The sequence below is a fragment of the Syzygium oleosum genome, unplaced genomic scaffold, assembly GCF_021117445.2.
Source record: "Syzygium oleosum isolate NSW1041296 unplaced genomic scaffold, Sole_v2.1 Sole_v2.55, whole genome shotgun sequence".
NCBI classification, from domain to species: domain Eukaryota; kingdom Viridiplantae; phylum Streptophyta; class Magnoliopsida; order Myrtales; family Myrtaceae; genus Syzygium; species Syzygium oleosum.
The window spans coordinates 508,116-534,758 of NW_026607539.1; the positions used below are offsets into that span (position 1 = coordinate 508,116).

At 40.2% G+C, this 26,643-nt stretch overlaps 1 protein-coding gene across 1 annotated transcript; it reads left to right on the top strand.

Annotated features, from left to right (window-relative positions):
* Positions 1-1,732: 1,732 nt before the first annotated feature.
* On the top strand, positions 1,733-26,643 carry LOC115687753 (disease resistance protein RUN1-like). Its single transcript, XM_056307560.1, has 5 exons — positions 1,733-1,855; positions 4,763-5,049; positions 5,446-5,676; positions 25,967-26,513; positions 26,632-26,643. Exons 1-5 carry the CDS (start codon positions 1,733-1,735, stop codon positions 26,641-26,643), a joined length of 1,200 nt encoding a protein of 399 aa, XP_056163535.1.

The following is a 26,643-nucleotide window of genomic DNA, read 5'->3' on the forward strand; positions in this document are numbered from 1 at the left end:
GATTCGCTTCAACTCAGCCAAACCAAGCTCTGATACCAATTGTTGCGAAAGCCAAGCGATCGAATAATAAAATTGACAGAATAAGAAAATAAATCGGACACCAGATTTACGTGGTTCGGTCGTAGTGACCTACGTCCACGGGGAGAACAACACGGAATTCCACTATAGATCAAGCAATACAACGGAGATTACAACCACACTCGAGTCACTCAAAAACTCTAAGTGTTTCCCAAGCCTCAATTACACCCAATAACTCACGCAGTGTTTAGCCCCATAATTCCTCACGAAATAATATCTCAATCTCGCAAAAGAATTGTACACAAATCTTAACACAAGATTTAATCGCTTCAAACACTTGAACTCTTGGTGTAATTTCACAAACAAAATCCTAAACCCACTGCCAAGCACGCAGCACCTATGGATGACACTAGCACTCCCACGGCACCCAGAGTAAACGGTGCTTCCCCGAACTCCAATCCTCTGCCACGGCATATATATATATATAGAAGCAAGACCGAAAAGTAAACCCTTAGAATCATTAATATCACCGCCACGGAAGAAGTCCAGTTCGGTCAGCACATATTGGTCAGGAAAGAAATCAAAGTTGACCGAATATTGTCCCCAGGTGGGACTTTCCAATTTCAGCCCAAGAGCCCCACATAATATATGAAAGTTGATATTATCTTTGCAGCTTTAACATGCCCAACTTTGATTCTCGATTACGATTCCAAATCGTAATCTACTTTGCTTAATCTCAAACTTTCCTATAATAAACCGAGCTTCTTTATAATTTATCTCGAATCGGTTTTCGTTCACGGGTTCAAACTCGAGACATATTTTCAATAAAATGTGCCACCACTATGAGAGCACATGTCAACCTCTCATGTTCCACTTCTATTATATTGGATTAGATGTTGGAAATTAAATTCAGATTAGATGGACGATTCTCCCGAGTTAAAAATGTAATCTGAGTGATCTTTTCTTTATCTTTTACTAGCACGAATAACCAGAGTCACACCTTTAGTTGTTGACAATTTGTAGACTTGAAGCTGAATTCATCCAATCCGTTGTGGAGAATATTTAAAGAAGACTGAGGTGCTCACGCACGGACCTGCTTGCTTTCCATCCGGTTGGGTTAGATTCTCAAGTACAAGCCTTGAACTCCTTACTGCAATCAGAGGTTGAAGAGGTCCAAATTGTTGGAATTTCTGGGACTAGCGGAATAGGTAAGACAACACTTGTGAGAGCTTTGTACAATCGAATTGCAGATCGATTTGATTGGAGTTGCTTTCTCGCGAATGTGAAGGATATATCGAGTCAAGACAGCCTCATCAAAATGCTGGAGACCCTTTTTGGTGACATTCTCAGCAATGGATTTTTGGAATTTGGAGATGCTATGCAAGAAGTAATAAACTTCATGACGACTAAGCTTCAAAACAAGAGCGTTTTGTTGGTGTTCGATGATGTTGAAGGGTTGTTGCAGCCACTGAGCCACCTCATCAAGGCAATAAACTTAGGCATGGGAAGTAGAATCATTTTGATACCTCGACATGAAGAAATATTAATCGGTCTACGCGGGAAAATCTATAAGGTAAAAGTGCTGAATGATGATCAAGCTCTTGAGCTTTTTAGTTGGAATGCATTCCAAAAAAGGTATCCCAAAAGGGATTATAGGATGCTCTTAAATTGCTTCACCAGTTATTCCAAAGGTCTTCCTTTGGTACTCACTGTGATGGGTTCTTTCTTGAACGGCAAAAGCGTCAAAGAATGGCAAGTAGCTTTTGATCAACTGAAAGAAATCCCTCAGGGAAAGGTTCATGATATATTAAGGATTGTTATTGATGGCTTAGGGCCCGTTTGGTAACGTGCCAAACAGTGAAAATTTCTGTTCTTTTGTTCTCAGAAACAGTTTAGGAACAGATATGCGTTTGGTAAATTTTTTATTTCTCGGCACATTTTTACAAAAATTTATGTCCAGAAACAATTTTGGAAGAGAAACAAGAAACAAAAAAAACTAGCTTCTTGTTTCTCGGCACAGAAATAAGAAACAATTTTGGAAGCGCTGAATCACTTTTTACTCCTCTCCTGTGCAGAGCTCATTCTACTCTGCTCCTTCACCGCTGCTGCTCCTTCACCCACGAGGCTGCTCCTTCTCATTCGAGGTAAGTTCTTGCTGATGACTTGCTACTGTAGAGGGTGTTGTCGTGGCGGCGCTCGCTAGAGCAACCATCGCCGATCTGGGCAAGGGCTCACTCGAGCGAGCGCCGCCCTCGCCGGTCTGGGCGACGGCAAGCTGGAGCGAGTGGGCGAGGGCCGCGCTCGCTCGAGCTCGCCGTCGCCCAGACCGGCGAGGGCGGCGCTCGCTCGAGTGAGCCCTTGCCCAGATCGGCGACGGCGAGGCTCGAGCGAGCGCTGCCCTCGCCCATCTGGGCTCGCTCTCAGTAGAGCGACCGCCGCCCTCGCGAATCTGGGCGAGGGCTGCAGTCGCTCGAGCGAGGCCGGGCTCGCTCGAGCCTCGCCGTCGCCCAGATCGGCGACGGTTGCCCAAGCGAGCGCGTTCGCGGCCCTCGCCGATCTGGGTGACAGTGAGGCTCGAGCGAGCGCTGCCCTCGCCCATTGGGCTCCTTCTCGCTCGAGCGACCGCCGCCCTCGCGAATCTGGGTGAGGGCCGCGCTCGCTCGAGGTTGTTTTATGCAACTATGGTGATATGGTGTTGGTCATTGGTAATTGTCTCGTGTTAATTTTCTATTGCTTTTCACAACGGCGATCCTTTTTGCATTGGGGTGGTGATTTTCATTTACTAAATGGTTATTCTGTTTTTTTTATCAGATTGAACAAGCTAATTGGTGATTAGTCAATTTGAGTAGAAGTTCATTACGCCTGGATTCAGCTCCACGCTTCTGTCCATTGCTTTCTATTATTTGTCCAAGTTGATTCGCAAAGGTAAAATCCTCACCTGTGGTTATCGCAAAGGCAGACTTTCTTGTGGTTATTCATGGTGGACAATCTGTATTTGTTCTGTAGGTGCATTATATTGTGCAGTATGCGCATAAGAAGACCATTAGGAGTATTAACATTCTAGTGTGTAGGCAAGCATATTGAATTTGCACTGCTGTTTGGGTGTACTTTTTAATAGTTGTCAGTGAGCAAGCTTGTTGTACCTGAATTATCTTTACAGTGAGTTATATGTTGACAATAACATCGTTGGATCAAGAAAACTAGAATGCTGGAACTTTTTTCATCTCTTTCCATCATAGGAAGACATGGGTTGTACAAAAAGTTTCTTTGGCATTTTTCCATACTCTGTAATTCAAGGGCTTAAGAATCGGTCCATAAAGGAGTGGGTGAATCCAAAGTCCGTTTATTTTGCAATTTTGTCACTTTTTAGTCATGACTGTCTAAACCTATTTACAAGATAGCAAAACGTGACATGGTGTTGTCTACAAAATGCATGTTTTACTGCTTTTGCAATGGCCATTTCGTAACAACGGTGGAGGTGAAAAATTCTCGAAATTGCATTATTTATCCATCTCAATGGTCATGTATTGGTGATATTATGTGTGAGCTTGTTAACAGGATTATCTTTTATAAGGTCCTAATATGCAATCCTCTGTCTTCATGCATCATATTCCAAGTGTTTTAATAATGGGTATCTTCTGAAGCATGAGTGTTGTACTATTTTCTCGTGCTGCTACTTCTCTTTAGAATGGTTGCGTGCATTGCTTGTAACTTTTACATGACTATGTTATTGATTTAATGCATGACTCATATGATTCTCAACCTATCAAGGTTACATGGCATCTCAAAAAGAGATATTCAATGCAAAGTGGACTGAGCCATTTGGAGCTAGAGAAGTGGAGGTTGCGGATGATACACCACTTGAGCAAGCAGCTGAGATAAACATGCTTAGGAAAAGTATTGCAAATAAAATGGCAAGGGATTACAATCTGCCCGAGATTCCATGATTTGTGTTTCCGACTTTTGTAATATTATTTTTAAATACTACATGACGATGGGAGAGGATCCTTACATGCACTTTTGTCATTTCCTTTTGTTTTATTACATGTGCTTTACTGATGGTATGACATGAGTCGATCAACGAAAAATCTAGTAACTCAAGGTGCAATTTTAGTCCAGTCAAAATTGTTTATACAAGATTGCTTAGGTAGTTGCTTAGGGGGAAGTTGGACTTACATAAGTTCCTGCCAGCACTTCTTTGTGATACCTAAAGTTTTAACTAATAAAACATCCACAAAAATTTTCTCCATAATGAAAAAAAGGAAAAGGATTTAGATCAGATTCATCTTAAAGTCTTCAATACAAGCACTCACCTAATATTTGGATTTGGAGTAATGTTTCCATTCTAATTCCAGGTTCTTCGATAGGAGCAAAAATACGGTAAAGTCAAAATACGGTATACACTGCTAGGAGTGATAGAGGGAAGAGTTTGTACCAACTATATACCATGTTTATACATATCACCATGTTTCCTTCACTTACAAGAAAAAAATAAAATTGGTAAGTGCTTCATGAGAATTAATACCAAGTTTTAAAAAGCACTTCAAAAAAATTTAGAATAGAAATTTTTTGCAGTTACCAAACGCATTTCTGTTCTTTTTCTATTCCAGGAATAGGAATTTTGGACAGTTACCAAACGCCTTCAAATGCTCAGAAATTGTTTCCGGGCACAGAATAAAAAAGAATCATTTCTGAGTAGAAATAGTTTCCGGGTACAGAATGGTTGTCATGCGCACCCTTAGAGGCCAACGAAAGGACGATCTTTCTCGACATTGCATGTTTTCTTAATAGATATGACAAAAAAGAGATCATCAAGTCCCTAGAACATTGTGGTATCCATGCCAATAGTGGGATTGAGATTCTAATTCAAAAGTCGCTCATTTACATCGATGAAAATAATAAAATATTGATGCATGATTTGCTTCAAGAAATGGGTAGACAAATCGTCATTCAAGAGTGCGCTAAAAATCCTAGCAAACAAAGCAGAATATGGCGTCATGAGGATGCTCTACAAGTGCTTAGGGGCAAAACTCGGTAAAAGTTTAAGCATTTCCTAAAGAAAAATAAATTTGAACACACGTCTTTTTTTTGTGCACTTCGCATTTACATGTGATGTAAAAACACTTTTTATTGCGTGACCAGGAGAGACACATATGCCAATTAGGGTTTTGAGCAAGAAATTAGGGTTTAGAATCTTTATTTCTTGCTGTGTCAATTTTCTCTTTAAACTGACAGTGTTTATTGTCGAACCGATGGCTATATAACCTAATATAAATCCTCTTATCTCTCCTTTCCTCATAAGATGTTTACTGCTTGTGTTATAGTGGTTTTTAGACTAGCAAGGTTTTAATACAAATTTAAGCATTATTCTTAGAGTTAGGCTTATTGTTTTTTTGACATGCACAATTATTTTGTTTCACTCTAACGGGGAACAGATGCCATTGAAGGAATTAAACTGGACAAGGTTGATGTAGAAGACTTGATCTTGTATGCAGACTCGTTCAGAAAGATGAAGAAGCTCAGGCTGTTTATGATGGCTGATTATGTCCCTCACTGTGGACCGGCCGGACATCTATCGGAGGAGTTAAGGAGGCGTTTCGCATGGAGCAGCGACATTATGTTCGCGTGGTGGCAGGCACTGTTGAGGCTAATTTCCAGGTTCTGGTCTCGCAGAGACTGAAGAAGAAGCTAAACCGATGCGAGGTGTGCCATGTAGGAATAAACTCCAAAGAAAATGGAAATCTAGAAGCAGAAATGGTTGACCTTTGTGTACATAATTCTATGCACGTGGATCCAATATACTCACTTTATTGGACTTTAGCCCATTGCGCACCCATTCAAATTTCTAATCGAAAAGCTTTGCACATCTACTTTATTAAGGCTGCCCCTCTCTCTCTCTCTCTCTCTCTCTCTCTCTCTCTCTCTCTCTCTCTCTCTCTCTCTCTCTCTCTAAAAAAAATAATATTACTTTTCTCGTTTTCTTTTGAAAAAAATTTCTTTTTGTCCTCTTACTTTTGCTTCAACAATTGTTGTTCTTATACTTTCCATTTTTCTAATCAAATTCATCCGATATAAAATTCGGCCAAATCCATCTGACTTGGCTGTCAAATGACACCGCAGCATGATGTGGATTAAATATTACTCACGTAAACACCCATTGTGGATAGTGAATTGATGGGAGCATAAAAAATTAAATTCATTCACTATCTACATCCCCTTGATGGGTGTCCGCGTAGTCAATAATTAATTCACGTTACTCTTCAGCTTCTTTCGACGGCTAGAACAGTCGGATTTGGCCGAACTTTGTACTCCACGGAGTTGATCAGATGTTTTGTGTAACCAGAAGGGTTTACTTCGAAAAATTGGGAGTAAAGGGACTTGGCCGCACCAGTAGAATTCACGGTACTCTTCGGCTTTTTCCAACAGCCAGATCAGTCCGATTTGGCTGAACTTTGTACTTGAGGGACTTGATTAGACGTTTTGTGTAAACAGAAGAATTTAATTAGAAAATTTGAGAGTACGGGGACTTGGTCGCACAAGTAGATCACCGCCTCCCCCAATCCCTGCGAGACCAAACGATTGCCAATCCCATGAATGACGATGATAGCTTTAATAGCTTGGACCGATTCCCCGACATCCTCGATTTATCCTCAAACTGATTGGAGGTGTCCAGAAACGTCAAGCGTTTGCCCTCACAGTTGGGAATACAAATACATCCAATGACACTATGATTGGGGAAGAAAGAATAATAAAGAAAAGGGTCGGACTTTATCAGATTCTATTTCAGCAGTCTTTGCTAGTGCAGAGCGAGGAAACTTCATTGCATTCGGTAAAAAGGGCTGAACAACAACTAGAAGCGATTAATTTAGGAAGAATAATTGCAGATCCATTACTTTAGGATGAATTCCATATCTCCTCTCCATGGCAGGTTAAATAAAGTAATAGTTCCTGTAACAAAAGTCTGTGTAGACTCATCATTAGCAGATGGATATGGTGGGCGCCTATCAACAATTCTAGTGGCCATTCCACTTGAAGACCTGGATGACTATATAAAGACTTTTCATTTCACTTTAAAGAACCGAATCGGTCGGTTCCCGATTTTGATATTAAGAAAGGTCACAAAATGGAATATTGCAATGTGAACCGATTCGCTTTTCTTATATTTTAGATGTACATATTTATACACCATTTACAAATATATTTCCTAAATCTACTCTTTCAGTTATGGTAAGTACAACCGAAAGATTGAATAAAATAACTCCTAGGATAAAGATGCCATGGTGGCATATAATCACATTAAGACTCCCCCTCAAGTTGGCGTGTGTAGGTTACGGATGCCCAACATAGAAAGTAGCCGCATATACTGATCTCAACCTACTGGTTTGGTAAACATGTCAAACAGTTGTGACTCTGTACCAATCTTCAATGGAGCAATGAGGCCAACTTGTATTTTTTCATGAACGAGATGGCAATCAATTTCAATGTATTTCGTTCGCTTGTGAAAAACTGGGTTGGCAGCAATGTGGAGAGTAGCCTAGTTATCATAGTGTAAAGAAACTAGGGCTTGGAGAGGACAGTGTCTCATAAGAGGTATGATAATCAGGTAATTTGGCATGTAGTTACTACCATTGCATGATATTTCGCTTCAGGAGAAGAGCGTGAGACTGTGCTTTGTTTCTTAGTTTAACAAGAAATGGGGATATCACCCAATAAAATGCAATACCTAGTTGTTAAACGACGAGTCACAGAGCAACTATGAAAAATTATTCATTTGTGAAACGTTGAAATTACAAACTTTGAAACTATTGGTTTAAAGTGTTTTTCAAATGGCACGACAATTGGCTCACTTGTCATGGACCAACGCGAAATTAAAAATATGATGGAATTAGCAAATTGATTAGTAAAAAGTGCAGAGAACTAACTTGACCAATGAAAAATGGAAATCACATAGACATGCACATGAGACGTGACGTTTGACATCTAAATTAGAAAGCTTCAAAATGGAGCTAAGAGGATGATTTGACTAGTCGCAAAGTCTTGCGTACTAGAGTTGAGTCTTCTTAACTCCGGCTTTGTTAAAGGATATCCTATAGTCACGCCATCTTGTGGACAAAGATAAACACTTTTGAAACCAAGAAAGAAAGTATGGGGTTGAGAAAGGCAACCTCTACCTTGCAGTCTTGCGTTCAAGGTTGGATCTTTCTCCATACCATCCTAAATTTTCCTAATTGCGGCCTAAGTCTAGCGGCAAGTTGTGTGTATAATAGAGTAGTGTTAAAACTTTAAAAGCATGCACAACAATTTATAATGCAAACACCTCTTCAATATCAAAATAGATATTCAACCTCAACACCTCCCTACAAAATAAATAGTTAGCAAACATTCTACTCTTATAACTCCTATCTGCAGCAACATTTAACACTTGATGTTAAGGATGCACCTTATACCACGCTGCCAAACAAAATATTTTTGAAAAGAGAAATCTCAGGCCTAAGTCCACTATGAATTTTAATTCAAGTCCCTAGCAGAGTCGCCAAACTGTTATGACCTTCCCTGAGGTGATCTACCAAAAGGAAAGCAAATGGACTACTAAGCCAAAGACTTAGCATTGACTCTCTCAAGCCCTACCAATCGCAATTTGGTATTCAATTTAGAATGTAATTTCTTACCTGTTGGAGCCACCACTAATGAATCAGGGCCAATTAGACACCCATGTAAAGTGTAAGAGAACATTTTACTTCTGCGAACCAGAGATTCAATAAATTCAGGGACTTGATTACACTAGATTAATCTAACGTCCTTGCAGTACCTTTTTTCTCTATTTTCAAAATTATTTTGAAAGAAATCTTGGTTAATTTTAAGCTTAAACCACTAACATGAAAGTGTACAATCAAGAATTTAACACTCAAGAAATCAATGCAATAAATAATTGCTAAGAATAGGGCAAGATATTAAATACCTCAATGTCGCGACTGCCCTTCTCTCAGAGAATGGAGAATGATGTCAGCCTAGCGTGTGCTAAGTCTAGGTTTGGGACTTAACTCGGGCTCTCCCAAGCCCATACCATATCGCAACTTGTGGTTTAGATTTTTAACCTGCAAGTAATTTTTATCTAAGAGTCGCCATTAATCAGTTTATTTAAGTAAGGCAGTGAGAGAATTACCTTACTTCTGCGAACCAGAGATTAAATGAATTCGGGGACTTGGTTACACTAGTTGAGTTACTAGTGCCCTTTCAGTACATTTCATCATATTTATTATCAGGCAGTTTGGATTGATTTTATGACCTATCTTATAAGATGTGAGATGATAAAGTGAATGCACAATCATTAAATTAACGATCAGCAGTCAAGATAAATATGCAACCTAAGGTTCTAATCCTAACTAGAGCGACGACATTCAAAACGTGACAATTTATATAATTATATATTAATTTGAAATAACATGCATAATAATAATACAACAGCAGTAACAATAACGTCTAAGATCCTACTGTATAACCTTATAGGCATATCCTATTTAAACATAATTATTAATCAAATAATTCATATAATTTATAAAATTATTCAAAAATAATAATTTCTAAACTATTTCCCAATCATAAATTTTTTTTTTTGATTTTTTTATTTTCAAAAAATAATAATAAAATATTAAACCGGGTCGAGTTGGCGGATCCAAATCGGGTTGAAACCGACCCCGGTCAACGGACCCAACGGAATGCGTTGACCCGGGTTTTGAACCGGATCGAGCCCGGTTAGGGCTCGATCCATTGGTAAAAGACAAAATAGGTCGGTTTGACCGGTCCGACTGGGTCTACAGGTTGAGCTTCGGCCGGCTCCCGCATGCACAGGCACACGCGAACGCCGACCAGGCGAGATACAACGATTGGTTGGCCATCTCGCTTGGCCATCGGCCTCGGCACCTGGGGTTGAGACTGCTCCCGTCTGGCTAGCCACAGTGGCCACCGGCCGAGCTCTGACCGAGGCTTTTCGAGCCCAAACATAGGTAGAAGCTTGGCCGGCAAACCCAGGCCAATTTTTGGCCTTCCTTAGTCTCACCCAGCCATCACACAGCTAGGAATGGCCTCACGACTCCCCCGTCAACTTTGAGATCGCCGGCTGAGACTCAATCAAACAGAGCTTTACTTAGGCATTTTCTCGAACAGTTGGAACTCCAACCTATTTCAGGGCCAAGGCCTGCTATGGCAACTGCAACTTGCTTCCAACAGCGAGTCTAGACCAGGAGCAGGATCGGTATGGGCCAGGATTTGCGTGAAACGGCCGGCGCAAGTCCCGGCCAACCAGTGAACCAGAACAGGGGAAAAATAGAGGCCGAGAAGACTTACCTGTTAGGGACTCTAGCTCGGTGGACTGTCGACGAGTAGGCTCAACGGGAAAGCTCCTATAGCTTTGTCCTTCCACCTGCAAGCGAAAATCTCAATCTTTCTCGCTCAATCTCTCTCTTTTTCTTCTTACTCTCTCTGCTCTGTTTTCTCTCTCTGTGGCCTTTTATGGCTAAAGGCCGCTTACTTCTGCTCCATTAACTCGCCCTGTGATGGCTTGCACTGGCCTACTCTACGTCTTTGACTTTTATGGCCGTTTTAGGCCGGTGCAGGGAGGCAAGTTTTGCTCCTCTGCATCTCGTCTTCCATGGCAACGGGGAGGTGAAGAGGAGAGAGGGAAAGGGGCTAGGTTGAGTGGGGGAGAGAAGGAGTGGGCTGGGCTGCGCCCGCAGGGAGGAAGAAGGAGAGGGCTAGGTCGACCCGGCCCGATTCGATTTTTTTTAATTTTTTAATAATTTTTTTCTTTAAAAAAAAGAAAAAAATGTTCTAATAAACCCTAATAATGCAAATGCACCTATTATCTATATGTCATGCAATTTAATAGAAAATATTTTTATTTAGGGGTTAAATATTAATCCCTAATTTTCTATGCAATAATTTTAATTGGGTGATTAAAATTTAGGTGAAAACACTCAAGCAAGCAAAAGCCCTATTAGCACCAATAATTGTTCTGCAAGAAGTTAATTAAAAGAAAATGCATAGCCTAAACATAATTTTTAAATGATTATGCGGCCAAGTAGTGATATTATTTAAGGACTCGATTGAATAAATTGCAAAAGTTTAGAGATTTTTTTTTTGGTCGGAAAAAGTTTAGAGATTAGTAATGGCTATATCAAACAAAACTCGAATGAAAATTTGTATATTAGACATTATTTTATAGTTTTCCCATCTTCTTATGTTTACAAATAATGCAGCCCGATATGCTTTCAAAATATTAAACCTTAATTCTCTCGAAGCAATCACGTTTTTGAAAAAGAGTAGGTAACCGAAAATAGAAAATTGTCTTCATTTTTATTTTCACAGAAAGTAAAATGTGAAATTAAACATTTCAAAAGATAAGGTATATGTGCCTCCCTATTTGCAACTTTATTCAAATGGAAGGAAGGAATACTAGGGATAGCAAATAACAAGAACAAAAAGCAAAAAAGCAATAGTAGAGAATAATAGAATGTAAATGAACTATTGGCGCATAGCCCAGTCCGTCAACATATACAAATGCTGAGTATGGTCTTGCAATTTGGGCTCTTGATAGAAACCCCAATTAACAGAAGTGAGTGTGACTGATAAGCAAGAGACATGGTATGGCTTATGAAAACCAAAATGGGCTTCTAGAACCGAACATCCCAATTTCAAAAGGACGAACTTTTGAACCGTAACATCAAAGCAAAAAGAAGATAACATTAACCATACGGGGCAATTACTCTCAGAAGAATCACCTGGATTTGTGGGCTTTAATTTTCTTTCAATATCTACTGTTAACATGAGAGAATCACAAAGGTGTAAAATAGGCTTATTGAGAGAGCGCACTTTAGCTGCAGGTCAAGCACTAAACACCAGCTCAAACAAGGCCAATCTATCGCTGAACGTTGTATAAATCATGATCATTCATTAAACTTTAGGATGTAGTTTAGTGGGAAAATCATGTTGGCTGGGTCCGCCTCATTTGTGGGACCCAGTCAATATGATAAAATAAAAGAAAAACAAAGAAAGAGTCAAATTTCAAAAGGTCAAAAGAAAAAAAATGAAAAAGAAAAAGGAAAAAGAACAAAAGATGGGCAGCTTCGTGCGTGTGCCCAGAGGAGAGAGAAAACAGAGTGCTCCCCGAGAGCACGAGAGAACAGGGGAGAGAAAAGCAGAAAAACGGTTGCGGCTTGTGATCCCTATTCGAGGGCCAAACATTGTCGGAATTGGCTCAAATTTTAGTATGTTGTTCATGGGACCGAGGGCTTCGAGTTGATTGGTTTCGTTCGTAGAGAATCTCCTCTGAACTCTTCATTCGCGGTTAGAGTTTTTTCCTCTATTTGTGTATATCCACCTTCAAGGTGATGGAAATGTTGATGTATTGTTAATATTGTGCCTCTGGTGTGTGACTAGAAAAGAATTTTATGTATCCTACAATTCTTAGTGATTAGTAGAATTTTTTGGGGGCGGTCCGTGATTTTTCCCGCTTTAGGTTTTCACGTTAAATCTTGATGTCGTTGTTGCATTTGTCTCCTTATAATTGTGAGATTTTGTTGCTAGAATATTGTTGATTGTTACTAGGATTAAGTCGATTTCAATCGGTTTAATTGTGGAGGAGATATTGATCTTGGATTGGGCTTGGTTCTTGGTGAATTGTTGCTCCGGTTCTTCCCAACAAATCATAACCCTATACTTAGCAAAAGAGAAAATGGTATTAGGGTAAAATGGAAAAAAAAAAGTTGAAAAAAAGTTGAAGGAGCAACCTATCAAATAGAATGATACTTCTACCCGCCAAGGAAAGAAACGTTGAGGACAATTGCATGACTTTGTTGCTTGCTTTGGACCTCAAAAGATGAGGAGAAAAGTCATTCACAATATTTTAGAGACGGGGTTATGGCATGGCGGGTACCCTTGTCTTTGTTGGGGTATTAATACGTAATTGCTATGTATTATAGGTTCTTTCTATAATTTTATCTCTATCTGTACTCTGTCTATAATTAATCACTTTTATAAATGCATAGCAAGCAACCCTATTTAGCGTTAAGCTACCAAAGACACTCCATCTTTATTCTCTTTGACTCTAAAGATCATTAGTAAAGAAGTAGAGGTCTATCATAGATTGTTTATGCATGTTCTCTTTCCTTATAGGCCTGAATTGCTTGTGTTCAACGTGACGTAGAACGAGAAAAGTATTAAAAAAGTTCTAAACCTATTACATTAGTATCAATTCAGTCATAAATCTTTTAATTGAATCAATTTAGTCCTAAATCTTTTCACATTGGTATCAATTTAGTCCATCTGGCCAATTTAGACGGGAAATCGTTAACGTGAATGTCGACCGTCCTACGTGGCACGACCGGCGCTGACGTGGATAATTTTTAATAATTTTTTAAATTTTTTAATATATATATTTTCCTTTTTTCTTTGTTTTTGTTTCTTCCTCCTCCTTGCTGGGGCCTATGGCCGGTGACTGACCACAGGCGAGGGCCAGCAAGGGCGTCGCGGCCCTCGCCGGCCATAGGGGAGGGTCGCCCTCTTTGGCAAGGGCGAGGGCTGGACCCTCATGGCCTGGGCGAGGGCCGTGATGGTCGTGCCACAAGCCCCAGAAAGGAGGAGGAAAGAAAAAAAAAAGAAAAAAAGAAAAAAATTATTAAAAATTATTAAAAATTATCAAAAAATTATTAAAAATTATCAACGTCAGCGCCGGTCGTGCCACGTAGGATGGCCGGCATCAACGATAGCGATTTCCAGTCTAAATTGGTCAGATGGACTGAATTGGTATCAATGTGAAAAATTTGAGGACTAAATTAGTCCAATTAAAAGGTTTAGACTGAATTGGTACCAATACAATAGGTTTAAGACTTTTTTTGTACTTTTCCCGACGTGGAACCTAATACTATTAATCAGTTTGGTGTTCCTGTCCAAATTCCAACACAAAACGAAGATGACAAATGTACCCACTTCAAGAATGCAAGTACTTTACTTTATTCTTTTGGTGTCACCGCAGCAACACGATGACTTAATACGAGCATCAACTTGAAGAAATCTTTCCATTTACATCCGAAATTAGACGAAGCTAGAGGGGATTAGATTAGACCATACATGAATGTGCTATTTTGACATCCCAGGATGTCTTCATTTAAGTTCAGATTAAAAGGAGAATATGAGCAAATATTCATTTTTCTTGTATGAACATTACTTTGTACCGTCTTTTAAGGGGAATACATATAAGTCTTTCACACTAAATCTAGAAACCCTCCTCAATTTATTTTAAGTGGAATTCATATATCTTTTTATACTATAATTTTGGGGAGTTCAACTTTGGCCCTTAGCTATTGTACTAAGTAGGTCCATTAGCTATTGCACTAAATAAGCATATAAAGCTGTGAGACGATGCTAAAAACACAAACTCAAATTAACTAGTGATAAATACATGACTACTCAAAGAAATTGTTTACAATCATTATCAGAGGATCGTTGTCAAAAATGAATATGAACGAATATTCGTTCTTCTTGTATAAACGTTACTCTGTTATAAATTGTTTATCCACGTGCGCTTTCCTTGTGGGAGGATGAACTTTTTTCAGGATCAAACCCAAGCCAGAAGCAGCGGACACACTCATGACACGGAAAAAATGTCATAAAAGTCATAAACTTATTGCATTTATATCAATTTAGTCCTAAAAAAATTTTTGGTACCAATTTAGTTCTAAACCTTTTGAAATAGTGCCAATTCAATCATTTCGGCTAATTTTGGCTAGATTTTGCTGACATGAACGCCCAGCGAGGCTGCCATGGTCTAGGCGAGGTCTAGGCTCGCCAACTGGCGAATTGAATCTTTAGGACTTTTCTAAAACTTTTCCCCTCATGATAGTCAAATTGAATCTTTGTGCTTGAATAGGAAGGACATTAATATTAATCAATAGAAAGTAGGAAACAATAAAAAATCCTATGCGAGAAACATGGCCCTACTAAGGCTGCATTTGGTTTGGCTTTGGAAATGGATTTTGAGGAAATGCAAAGGCCTTTGATCGAATGCAAATTGCATTTGGTAAAAAGTCATTTGTAAAACAACTTCAGGTTAAATAATGTTTGGCAAATTTTTTCTTGCATAGGACTTTGGCTGCGGTCTCAAACCCTTTGCCGGCTCCGACGAAGGGGGCTCAGGCCGCTGCCAGCCGTCATCGGAGGTCGTGCCACCCCTGGCAAGGGTTGCACTACCCTAGGCAACGGTCACCACCAACCAAGGCGACGTTGCCTAGGGTGGCGCAATCCCAGGTGACGTCACCTGGGTTGCGCAAACCCAAGTGATGGTCACCTAGGGTGGTACCACCCTAGGCGAGAGTCCCCTGAGTCGTGCAACCTTGCCAGCCATTCGCAGTCGGATCTAGTCTCACCGGCCGCTCTTATGTAGAGAAGATGAACAGTAATAACGAGGGAAAAACCGGAAAACGAAAAAATTGATGAGAGTAGTTTTGGAGGAAAAAAATTACTTAACCCTAGAAATAGCCTTCTGCATATACTGAAAGCCCAAGGCATGTGAGGACCTGCTTTGGGCTTTCAATTTTGCCAATGCCAGCATTTGGCCAAGGAGATCCCAAAAAAATTTGCCAAACATCCCATATTTATCCCAAGGAGTTTTAGAGGCTCAAAACCCCATGAAAAAACTAAACCAAACGCAGCCTAAATCTGTAAGCGTTCCCTTCTCGGATACTTCTTTCCAACCTTTACAATCGACAAGGAAAAGAAGTTGAACCGAAATCTTTTTAGTTTTGCTAAAAAAATGGACACCTTTTCTGCTTCTTCTGTACACTGTTGCATCTACTTCAATTAAGGTTAAGCCATCGTAAATACTCTATTGTCATTCTCTCTTTGACTCTAAATGTCAACAAGTAAGAGGTAAAGGTCTATTATAGATTATTTATGCATGTGTTAAATAATGTCTCGAGTTTAATCTCATGTACGGAATCCGACCTTATTGAATGATGTAGATCGGTTAAACCAAATCTGTTAGTAATGAAATTCCAACATCTCACTTGTCTATTTGAATTAGAACTTATCTTGAAAGGAATATTCACGTGTGTATGAGTGTGTGTGTTTATATATATGTATATATAATATAGAGAGAGATGCTTTCGGTCTTCGGAAAGTCTTTGTTCTTTTTGTTTTTGGCGAATTTGGGAAATCTTTGTTCGTTATTCAAGAAAAGTTCAAATCTACCATCATTTATACTTTGTATATTCAGCCACTTCAAGCATGATAACGTTCCGATAAAAAAAAAAAAGTGTGCGATGACGCAGCAAAAGGTAAAAGAGCCTTGTCCGTGTGGGACTCAAGAAATTCAGCCGGCACATTGCCAGCGTCTTTCGAGGTCGCGCGAAGAGGGAGCCGTCCACACTCGAAGTGCGTTCCTGAGTCCTGCTCCAATCGTGTTGCTTTATTTATAAATATTGCGGAAAACAAGCAATCAAACAATAAAATTGACAGAATAAGAAAATAAATCGGACACAAGATTTACGTGATTCGGTCATAGTGACCTACATCCACGGGAAGAGCAGCACGAAATTTCACTATAGATCAAGCGATACAACGGAGATTACAACCACACTCGAGTCACTCAAACACTCTCAGTGTTTCTCAAATCCTAATTACACCCAATAACTCACACAGTGTTTAGCCTCATAATTCCTCACGAAATAATTTCTCAATCTCACGAAAGAATTATACACAAATCTTATCACAAAATTTAGTCACTACTAACACTTGAATTCTTGATGTAATTCCACGAATAAAATCACAAACCCACTGCCAAGCACCCAGCACATATGAATGATCCACGGCACTCAGAAAGGAAATGGCGCTTTAAGAGGACTGCATCAACAACAGCGCTTTTTGCAATGTATATTCCGCAGCAAAAGAACACACTGTAGCCGACTCAATGTGGAGAAGATATTCCACGATTCGGTCAACAAGTCCAAGTTTGGACTTTCCTATTTCGTCTTTCTTCGGCAGACTTCAAGTGGGAGTGGGATTATATTTCCTTTCTCTGACACAAGTCCACGATTTGCTTTCTTTCATAGTCAAAGTCCAACATCCTTTGGACTCCAAATTGGAAATAAAATCGCCTGCAACTAGGAAACGAAAATTGCCATATACTGATGCACATAGGAAATCCAAACTTTGGAATATTGAGACTTCCACAAATAATAATTAATCTCGGGTTGGATTTCATTTATCGGGCTCAAATTCGAGACATATTTTTAACAATCTCCACCTTGGCTCGACGTTTGAACTAAGTCACAATCGCTTTGATAGAATTCGAATTTCGCTACTACTCTCCCACAGGCCCCAATGGGCTTAACCGCCACAGACCTCTTTCAAGTCCAAGCCTCGCTTGAACTTCGCCATAGCCATGGACCTCATTAGAATACCAACTCCACATGCACCTTTAACCGCTCCACAAGGATTTTCCGACACAACCTCCTCAATCGCAGATAAAGCAAAACCATCATTGCATCCATATCTATCGGGAGATTGAATACGCACATTGTCAATTTCAGCAGTTACAGCAACCGTTGGCTCAATAGCCTCCACCTCGTTACAAGCACCATTTGTGTCGATTTCGCTAGCACCCGCTACCTCAGGAGTTTCTGGTTGCAACTCCACCTCAAGCTGAACACCGTCCAGATCCGTATAAACACTGCTATTAACAGTCATAGCCAGAAGTACTGGAGACTCGTCAAATGTAACTTCTCTGCTGATAACAGGTGAATTTAATTCCGGGCACCACAACTTATAGCCCCGCTCACCTTGTGCATAACCTAGGAATACGCACTTTCTTGCTCTTCCATCGAGCTTACCATCACTAACTCGAACATAACATGGACAACCAAATATTCTAAGAACAGAATAATCAGCAACGTTACCTGACCACACTTCTTCGGGAATCCGACATTCAATCGCAGTCGATGGGAATCTATTCTTCAGGTAGCTCACTGTACTAAGCGCATCCGCTAGAAACCTTCTAGCCATACCAGCACTAGATAGCATTTTATGGGCCGTCTCTAGTAATGTTTTGCTCATCAACTCTGCAACCTGTTGTGGTTCAATTGGTATTAGTGCGGTGTTTCACTATGCCTTCCTTCATGCAAAATTCGTTTAACAGTTTAGAGCAAAACTCCATACTACTGTCAGTCAATACCTGCTTGATCGTTTTACCAGTCTCCTTTTCGATCAAAGCTTTCAACTGCCTGATCCTGACAATAGCATCAAATTTGTGCCTTAGCACAAACACCCAAGTCTTCCTCTAGTAGTCATCAACAACTGTTAGCATAAATCTGGCACTCTTCCTCGAAGGAAGCTGTGACAACCTGCGAACATCTAAGTGAATCAATTCTGCAATTTCCATGGTTTCTCTGACAACCGTACTGAACTGCACTTTCCACTGTTGATCTAAATCACAGCACCTGCATACATTCAATTCGTTAGCCACATAACCACATAGCAAATTCCTTTCACTTAGAACCTTCAGGCTTCTCTCACTAATGTGCCCCAAACGCATATGCCACAATTCAGACTCTTGAACCGATGCATCCGATGTCTCCGCAGCGAATTCCATCACTGTCTCACCTTGAAGCTCATACAGGCCACTATGCTTGATTCCTTTCATTATCACCAAGGCACCTCGAACAACTTTCAGAAGTCTACATTCTGAAGAATACCGACACCCAGCTGAATCCAAGGCACTCAAGGAAATCAGATTTTTCTTCAACTCTGGAACATGCCTCACTCCAGTCAATGTCCACACAATACCATCATGCATTCTGATTCTAACATCACCAACACCTATAACATCGCATTCAGAATTGTTCCCCAACTGTACTTTACTACTATCCGTGCACTAATAAGTAGTAAACCAGTTCCTGTTTGGTGTAGCGTGAAAATAACAACCAGAATCCATAATCTATCCGCCATATGACGAATCATCAGTGACAGACAAGACATAATCAGCATTATCCGAATTACTGTATGCTATAGCAGCAACATCATCCACAGATTCAACTCTAATTCCCTTATCCTTGTCGTTTTTCAGCTTAAGGCAATCCCTTCTAAAATGCCCCCTCTTGCCACAGCTCCAACAGACAATACCACAAGTCCTAGACTGACTTCGTTTGTTCGAGTTTATACTACTTCTGGTAACACGTGTACCAGTTCTTCCTCTATTTTCACCTACTAAAGCAGTAGATACATGGTCGCCAAATTCTCTTCTACGGATGTCTTCAATCAGAATTAAATCTCGAACACCATCAAACGTCAAACTTGTTGACCTAGAGGAATTACTAACAGTAGTAATAGTAGTATTCCAACTATCAGGCAATGAGGATAATAGAATCAAAGCATGTACCTCATCTTCAAAGTCAATATCAACTAAACTCAATTGACTAATGATTACATTGAATTCATTAATATGATCTGCAATTGACGCACCTTCGCTCATCTTCAAATTAAACAGACGTCGCATCAAATAGACCTTGTTGATCACAGAGGGCTTCTTGTACATGTCCGACGGGGCTTTCATCAAACCCGCAGTGGTCTTCTCATTCACGATGTTAAACGCGACGTTACGTGCCAACGTCAGCCGAATAACACCCAAAGCTCATCTATCCAGCAATTCCCAATCAGCTTGCTTCATCGTCTCTGGCTTCTCCCCAGACAAGGGCAAGTGCAGTTTCATCTGATATAGATTATCCTCAATCTGCATTTTCCAGAAACCAAAATCCTTCCCATCAAATCTGTCGATTCTCACTTTTCCTTCTTCTATCACCATCGATTCGCTTCAACTCAGCCAAGCCTTGCTCTGATACCAATTGTTGCGGAAGCCAAGCGATCGAACAATGAAATTGACAGAATAAGAAAATAAATCGGACACCAGATTTACGTGGTTCGGTCATAGTGACCTACGTCTACGGGGAGAGCAGCACGGAATTCCACTACAGATCAAGTGATACAACGGAGATTACAACCATACTCGAGTCACTCAAACACTCTCAGTGTTTCCCAAGCCTCAATTACACCCAATAACTCACCCAGTGTTTAGCCCCACAATTCCTCACGAAATAATCTCTCAATCTCACGAAGGAATTGTACACAAATCTTATCACAAGATTTAGTCGCTACTAACACTTGAATTCTTGGTGTAATTCCACGAACAAAATCACGAACCCACTGCCAAGCACCCAGCACCTATGGATGGCCCACGGCACTCAGAAAGGAAACGGGGCTTTAAGAGGACTGCATCAACAACAGCGCTTTTTGCAATATATATTCCGTAGCAAAAGAACACACTGTGGCCGACTCAATGTGGAGAAGATATTCCACGATTCGGTCAACAAGTCCAAGTTTGGACTTTCCTATTTCGTCTTTCTTCGGCAGACTTCAAGTGGGAGTGGGATTATATTTCCTTTCTCTGACACAAGTCCACGATTTGCTTTCTTTCATAGTAAAAGTCCAACATCCTTTGGACTCCAAATTGAAAATAAAATCGCCTACAACTAGGAAACGAAAATTGCCATGTACTACATGCACATAGGAAATCCAAACTTTGGAATACTGAGACCTCCACAAATAATAATAAATCTCGAGTTGGATTTCGTTTATCGGGCTCAAACTCGAGACATATTTTCAACAATAAACACTATTGGTTTGAATTTAACTTAAGTGGGAGAAATATTCATGAGCGATATCACTTTAAAAGTCTCCTATTATTTAGGTGAATTAATTACTGCTGGACCAAAGTTCGGTTATTTTTCTCAATGAACTCGCATTGATTTAATTGCAAGATCAGATAGTTTACGCTGTTATTTTACCACGTATCCCTTTTCTTATGACCCTAAATTTTCTTGGGCTTAATACCCTAAAAATCCTCCATATTTAACTCTTGTCCCAATTTTACCTTTTGTCTAAAAAAAAAACCTCTAACTTAAGGCCATGTTCAAATTTTATCCTAAACTTTATTTGTCCCATAAAAACCCTCCAACTTTAGGTCAAGTCCCAATTTTATCTTAAATTTTTTTCTCATAAAAAATCCTTAAGCTTTAGATCTAATATCAATTATGCCCTAAACTTTTTTTGTCTCATAAAAAATCTCAACTTTAGGTCCACTTTTAATTTCAACCTAATTTTTTTTGTCTCATAAAAGATTACTAACTTTTACTTGAGTCTCATGTCTGCTCTCCATTAATCCTCCGTCAAAATCACCTTTAGTGATTTTGCATCCATCGATCTTTTGTGCTTGGGATTGTTCCATCTCTCACGTTCGAGACTCTCGAATAGCTTGTGCTTGGGAGTTTTCCATCTCTCAGTTGTCAATAAGAAATTTTGGATGGAGTGTTAATGAGGACAAATTTATGAACTCAAATAAAAGTTTGTGGTTGTTCATAAGACTGTAAAAATTTTAGAGTAAAATTGGGCTAAGAAGTAAAGTTTGGGTTTTTTCACAGGACAAAAAACGTTTAGAATGAAATTGGAACTGGACCTAAAGTTAGAGATATTTTATGAGAGAAAAGGTAAAATTGAGACAAAAGCTAAAATTGATTAACCTTTGTGTAAATAATTCTATGCACGTGGATCCAATAGACTCACTTTATTGGACTTAGCCCATTGCACCCATTTCAACGTCCGGTCCAAAAGCTTTGCACATCTACTTTATTAAGGCTCCCCCCATAGCTCTCTCTCTCTCTCTCTCTCTCAAAAAATCTCCCTCTTTCGAAAAAAAATTACTTTTCTCGTTCTCTTTCAAAACAAATTTATTTTTGTCCTTCTACTTTTGTTACTTTTCCAATTATTATCCTTACACTTTCAATTTTTCTAATCAAATTCAACTGATATAAAATTCAACCAAATCCAATTGATGTGGCTGTTAAAAGACATCTCTCTCGAAAAATCTCTCTTTCAAAAAAAATTACTTTTCTCGTTTTCTTTCTAAACAAATTTTCTTTTTGTCCTCCTACTTTCTTTACTTTTCCAATTATTGTTCTTACACTTTTTATTTTCTTAATCAAATTCATCTGATATAAAATTTAGCCAAATCAAACTGACGCGGTTGTCAAAAGACGCCCTAGTGTGATAATAAAATTAGGACAAAAGCTTAAATTGGAAGTTTTTTAAGGGTCTTGGGCCAAATTTTTTGTGTTTCGTGCGCATGGAAAACGAAAAAAACAAAATGGTCGTCACGATGTGGAAAAACCTTAAAGTGTCACTCAAGTCCAAATTCCGATACAAATTGAATGATGACAAATGGGTCCACCCTGAGAATGAAATTACTTAATATATCCTTTTTGTTTTTCACCTTAGTAACATCATCAACTTGTGGACATCTATGTCCATTTACGTCCGAAAGCTTAAGACTAGTCATGGCCATGGTTCGGAACCGGCGGTTCCGATTCGTGGCCATGTGTGAACCGGAACCGACCGGTTCCGGTTTCGAACCGGCCAGTTCCGGTTCCGAACCGGTCGGTTCCGATTCGTAATTTAAAATTTTAAAAAATAAATTATGAAATAAAAAAATAATGAATTATAAAAATATGAAATAATGAATTATTCAATATAAATTATAATCAAAATGAAAATTGTAGGGGTGATCGGTTCCCGATTCCAACCGGGAATCGAACCGGTAAGACCGGTCCTTTGATTTTAGAACTAGGAACCGGACCGGCAAATCATAGAACCAAGAACCGGACCATTGGTCCAGTCTAGTTCTAGGCGGTCCAATAGAACCCTTTGCTCTTAACTAGCAAAGGATCGTAGCCACAAAAGGCGGGGTAAGAACAGCATTAGTGCCAAAACTTGTGTACGGAGGCCACTTTCATGCCAAAAGTTCCATTTGGATCACTTTAGTGCCAAAAAATTTGAAAAACGATCTTTTAAGTGCCAACTCCGATCTGATCGGTCAGAAATCTGACGTGGCAATTTTTTATTAGTATTTGAAGCCGACGTGGCTCGCCGGAGATACAATGAACACGCACAGTCAGCATTTTTTATTTTAAATAATTTTTTTTTCTTTTTTTCCTTTTTATTTCTTATTTCCTTCTTTTCTTTTTTCTTTTATTTCTTCTCCCTTTGGTCACCGCCGGTGACCGGAGGCCGGCCACCGGCCGCCTGGCCTCGCCCGGACGAGGCCATCGCCGCCCGCCACAGGCGAGGCCCGGCCGACCCTCGCCTGGGCGACGGCGGGCAAGCCCCGGCGAGGTCGGCCTCGCCTCGCATGGGCGAGGGCGAGCCCCGGCAAGGGCTTCCCTCGCCAGATCCGGCGAGGCCGGCAGGTCGCCTAGGCCACGGCGGCCCCGCCGGACGTTGCCCGGGAAGGCGACGCCAGCCGGGCCGCCGTGGCCTAGGCGACGGCCGGCCTCGCCGGATCTCGGCGAGGGGAGCCCTCGCCGGGGCTCGCCCTCGCCCATGCGAGGCGAGGCCGACCTCGCCGGGGCTTGCCCGCCGTCGCCCAGGCAAGGGTCGGTCGAGCCTCGCCCGGACGAGGCCGCCGCCGCCCGCCACAAGCGAGGCCGGCCGACCCTCGCCCGGGCTACGGCGGGGCTTGCCTCGCCGGATCTCGGGAGGGGAGCCCTCGCCGGGCTCACCCTTGCCCATGCGAGGCGAGGCCGACCTCGCCGGGGCTTGCCCGCCGTAGCCCGGGCGAGGGTCGGCCGGGCCTCGCTGTTGCGGGCGGCGGCGGCTTCGTCCGGGCGAGGCCAGGCGGCCGGTGGCCGGCCTCCGGTCACCGGCGGTGACCAAAGGGAGAAGAAAGAAAAGAAAAAAAGAAAAGAAGAAAAAAAAGAAAAAAATTCAGAAAAGTATTTAAAAAATCGAAATATATACGTGGAAATGCCACGTAGATTAATTTTTTTAAAAAAAAATCCAACTAAGATTAAAAATTTAATTATAAATGCCACGTATTAATTTGGCCGGAATTTCTCGCCGTTGACACCAAAGTGATCATTTTTCCTCCGATTTGGCATTAAAATGATCCAAATGAAACTTTTGGCACCAAAGTGGCCTCCGTACACAAGTTTTGGCACCAATGCTGTTCTTCCCCCCACAAAAGGCATACAACTTCACATGCTCATGGCTTGGCTTGGGTTTTATAAACAATCCCTTTGATGGTCTTTTCATTCCCATTTGATGTGTGACTCTTGACATTTGCATGAAGACAAGCCAAGAGTCTCACATTGAAGGTGTTCAAGGCAAGCCGAGAGTTCCATATCGAATGGGAATGAAAAGACCATCAAAGGGGTTGTTTATAAAACCCAAGTCAAGCCTTGTAATTAGAGTTTAATACACCCAAGTCAAATATTGTAATTGGAGATTAATGCACTTACAATGCATGGCAATTAGAGTTCAATTTGTTTTATAAAAAAAAATTAAATAATGAATTTTTTTTAATTTCATTATTATTATTATTTTTTAAAAATAATTTGGAACTGGAACCGGAACAGGGCCCGTTGGCCACGGGTCGGTTCCGATTCCGAATCACGGGCCTAGTCAATGGGCCGGGCCCGAGTTTGACCGGGCCGATTTCGGGTCGAAACCGGTCCGTGACCATGACTACTTAAGACTAGCTGAAACTACCGGGGGGAGGGAATTAGACCGGACATCGCCTGGTAATGACTAAATCTTTGTAAGATTTCGTTTGTCTGTAAATTTGTCTGTCGAACTTTATCGATTTGAGGGCCCAAAGTGAAATGAAAGTGAAATGCAAGTGGTTGACAGCATGAGCGGCTCTCGAATTCAGCATCTTTCCCGTTTGGAGACGGCGCCTGATTAACTCCAAAAGAAACTATAGCAAGGCACTGAGCTTGCGTGGCTATTTAATTTATGGGCTAATATTACGAAAAATTTCGAATTAATATGTTTATGATAAATTTATTCTAAATTAATTTTTTGATCATAAAAAATTTCGAACTGATACACCTGTGCAAACTTATGCAAAATTAATTTTTTTAATCACCAAAAATCCTAAACTAATACATTTGTGATAAATTTACTCTCCGTTAAATTGAATTAATATCACAAAAAATCAAAAATTAGTAAACCTGTTACAAATGAAGGGTAAAACCCCAAATTAGTATACCCATCAATTGTCACGTGTCATCCAACTCAGAAATTTAACGGTAAAATTTAACGAAAACAAACGGATGGAAAAATTATCACAAGTGTACCAGTTTAGGATTTTTCGTGGTAAAAAATTAATTTGGGATAAAGTTGTTATATGTGTACCAGTTTGGGGTTTTTCGTGATATTAACCCATAATTTAATTGATGAGGAGACACAGGAGTCATTGATAATAATAACCAAATAGTTTTAATTTTCTTTTATGGCATTTTATATAATACATGCATCGCCAAATTTAAACAGTAGGACTAATGATTGTATGATCTAGGTGATGTCTGAACACCATCTACCATGCAGAATTTAATTTTGTAAATGACATGAGTAGCAGGGGATGATGATTCGGTTTGAAAAGTAGAAGCTTTTCTGGCCAAGGGTTTGGTAGAAAATAGAAAGAAGTAGATATGCTACCGATATACTTCGACATTAACAAATTTGTTGAAAATAAACTAGACGGGCACATCTGTAATAATAGAATGAAAAGGGAGTTAATTAATGCAAAATATTTAGGACTGAATTGGTATCAATGCAAAAGTTTAGGACTGAATTGACACCAAAAAAAGGTTTAGGCTTAAATTGGCACAAATATAAAAGGTTTAGGACTGAATTGACACAAAAAAAAAGGTTTATGACTAAATTAGTACAAATGCAAAAGGTTTATGACTTTTTTTACACTTTTCCCTTTACAAGCACAAATAACCAGAGTCACATCTATTTCTTTTTTTGGTAGAACAGAGTCATACCTTTTAGTTGTTGAAATTTGCAGACTAGAAGCAGATCTCATCGAATCCGTTGTGGAGAAAATCTCAAGAAGACTGAGCTGCTCATACACGAGCCTATGTTTCCATCCAGTTGGGTTAGATTCTCAGGTACAAGCCTTGCTGTCCTTACTCAAATTAGAGGTTCAGGACGTCCGAATCCTGGGCATTTGTGGCACCAGAGGGATAGGTAAGAGTACACTGGTGAGGTCTCTATACCACCAAATTGCAGATCAATTTGATCGGAGTTGCATTCCTGCGAATGGCAAGGATATATCGAGTCTAGATGGCCTCGTCAAATTGCAGGAGACCCTTTTTGGTGACATTCTCAGCGATGGAGTTTCGGAGTTTGGCAACGATATTCATGTAGTAATAAACTTCACGAGGAGCAAGCGTCACAACAAGAGGGTTCTGTTGGTGATCGATGATGTTGAAGGGTTGTGGGAGCCACTGAGCCACCTGATCGAGGCAATAAACTTAGGCTTGGGAAGCAGAGTTATTTTGATCCCACGACATGAAGGAACCTTAACGGGTCTATACGGGGAAATCTATAAGGTAAGACCATTAAATGATGATCAAGCTCTCGAGCTTTTCAATTGGAATGCGTTTCAAGAAAGATATCCCAAAAATGATTATAAGATGCTCTCAAATTGTTCCGCTAATTTTTCTAAAGGGCTTCCTTTAG

Excerpts from the sequence above, each read along its gene's own strand:
- LOC115687753 (XM_056307560.1), top strand. The coding sequence starts at position 1,733 with ATGGGTTCTTTCTTGAACGGCAAAAGCGTCAAAGAATGGCAAGTAGCT. Across the intron at positions 5,050-5,445 it reads CAAGTGCTTAGGGGCAAAAC|GGGAACAGATGCCATTGAAG; the intron begins TCGGTAAAAGTT and ends TTCACTCTAACG. Across the intron at positions 5,677-25,966 it reads CTGTTGAGGCTAATTTCCAG|ACTAGAAGCAGATCTCATCG; the intron begins GTTCTGGTCTCG and ends TGAAATTTGCAG.